Source organism: Eimeria mitis, genomic scaffold, assembly GCF_000499745.2.
Source record: "Eimeria mitis Houghton genomic scaffold, Emh_scaff1696, whole genome shotgun sequence".
NCBI lineage: Eukaryota > Apicomplexa > Conoidasida > Eucoccidiorida > Eimeriidae > Eimeria > Eimeria mitis.
In genome coordinates, this window is record NW_013570011.1 from 4,040 (window position 1) to 5,078 (window position 1,039).

A 1,039-nucleotide genomic window follows, 5' to 3' on the forward strand; every position below is an offset into this window, starting at 1 on the left:
GGGCTGGGGGTGGGGCTGCTGCTGCTGCTGTTGCTGCTGTTGCTGCTGCTGCTGCTGCTGCTGTTGCTGCTGCTGGGGGTGCTGGGGCTGGGGGTGGGGCTGCTGCTGCTGCTGCTGTTGGAGCTGCAGGAGCTGCTGCTGCTGCTGCTGCAGATGCATGTACAACCCAGGGCGGGAAGCGAGTCGCCTGAGGCGGTACTGTGGCTGCTGCTGCTGCTGCTGCTGCTGCTGCTGCTGATGGTGTGATGGAGTGGTGGTGCAGCAGCTATCTGAGCAGTGATTGAGTGTGTGCTGCAGCGCTTCCTCAGCAGCAGCAGATGCATGCAGCAGCAGCAGCACCTCCCATGGCTGCGTACAAGCAAAGGAAAGAAGGCTGCGGGGAGAAGCAGAAGAAGAAGCAGCAAAAGCTGCTGCGTTGTTTGCTGCTGCTGCTGCTGCTATCCACGCAGCATCGTCCAGGCTGCTGCTCCGCAGCAGCGGCGTCAGCCGGCCCCCAACAAAGGGCATGCATGCAGACAGACACTGCAGCAACTCATATACTAATGCATCTGCTGCTGCTGCTGCTGCTGCTGCTGCTGCTGTTGTTGTTGTTGTTGCTGATGATGATGATGATGATGATGATGGTTGTTTCTTTACAGCGGCAGAAGAGGATCCTGCTGCTGCTGCTGCTGCTGTTGCTGCTGCTGGCGGCTCTGTTGCTGCAGCAGCAGCACCTGCTGTTGCTGTTGCTGCTGCTGCTGCTGCATCTGCTGCTGCAGGTGGTAGATCTGTTGCATCTGCTGCAGGCGGGAGAGCTGTAATTTCCCCTGCTGCTGCTGCTACTGCTGCTGCTGTTGCTGCTGCTGCTGCTGCTGCTGCTGCTGGGGGGGGGAGAGGCTCGTGCTGCGGTGAGGCGGGGGTGGGGCTGCATGCGGAGGAGACAGAAGGAGACAGCTCAGACAGCCAGGGGCTGTCCCCTACAGAGGGGTCAGGAGAACGCAAATCCTAATAAAAAAAAAAAAAAAAAAAAAAAAAAAAAAAAAAAAAAAAAAAAAAAAAA

The 1,039-nt window shown here is 57.5% G+C and overlaps 1 protein-coding gene across 1 annotated transcript in view; it reads right to left on the reverse strand.

Moving 5' to 3' along the window:
- EMH_0041980 (uncharacterized protein) overlaps positions 1–1,039 on the reverse strand; it is a gene marked incomplete at both ends in the record, with an annotated part of 8,678 nt that overhangs the window by 2,174 nt on the left and 5,465 nt on the right. The window contains one exon of the mRNA XM_013495683.1: positions 340–984. Coding sequence (XP_013351137.1) covers positions 340–984 — 645 coding nt within the window. The remainder of the gene's footprint in view (positions 1–339; positions 985–1,039) is intronic.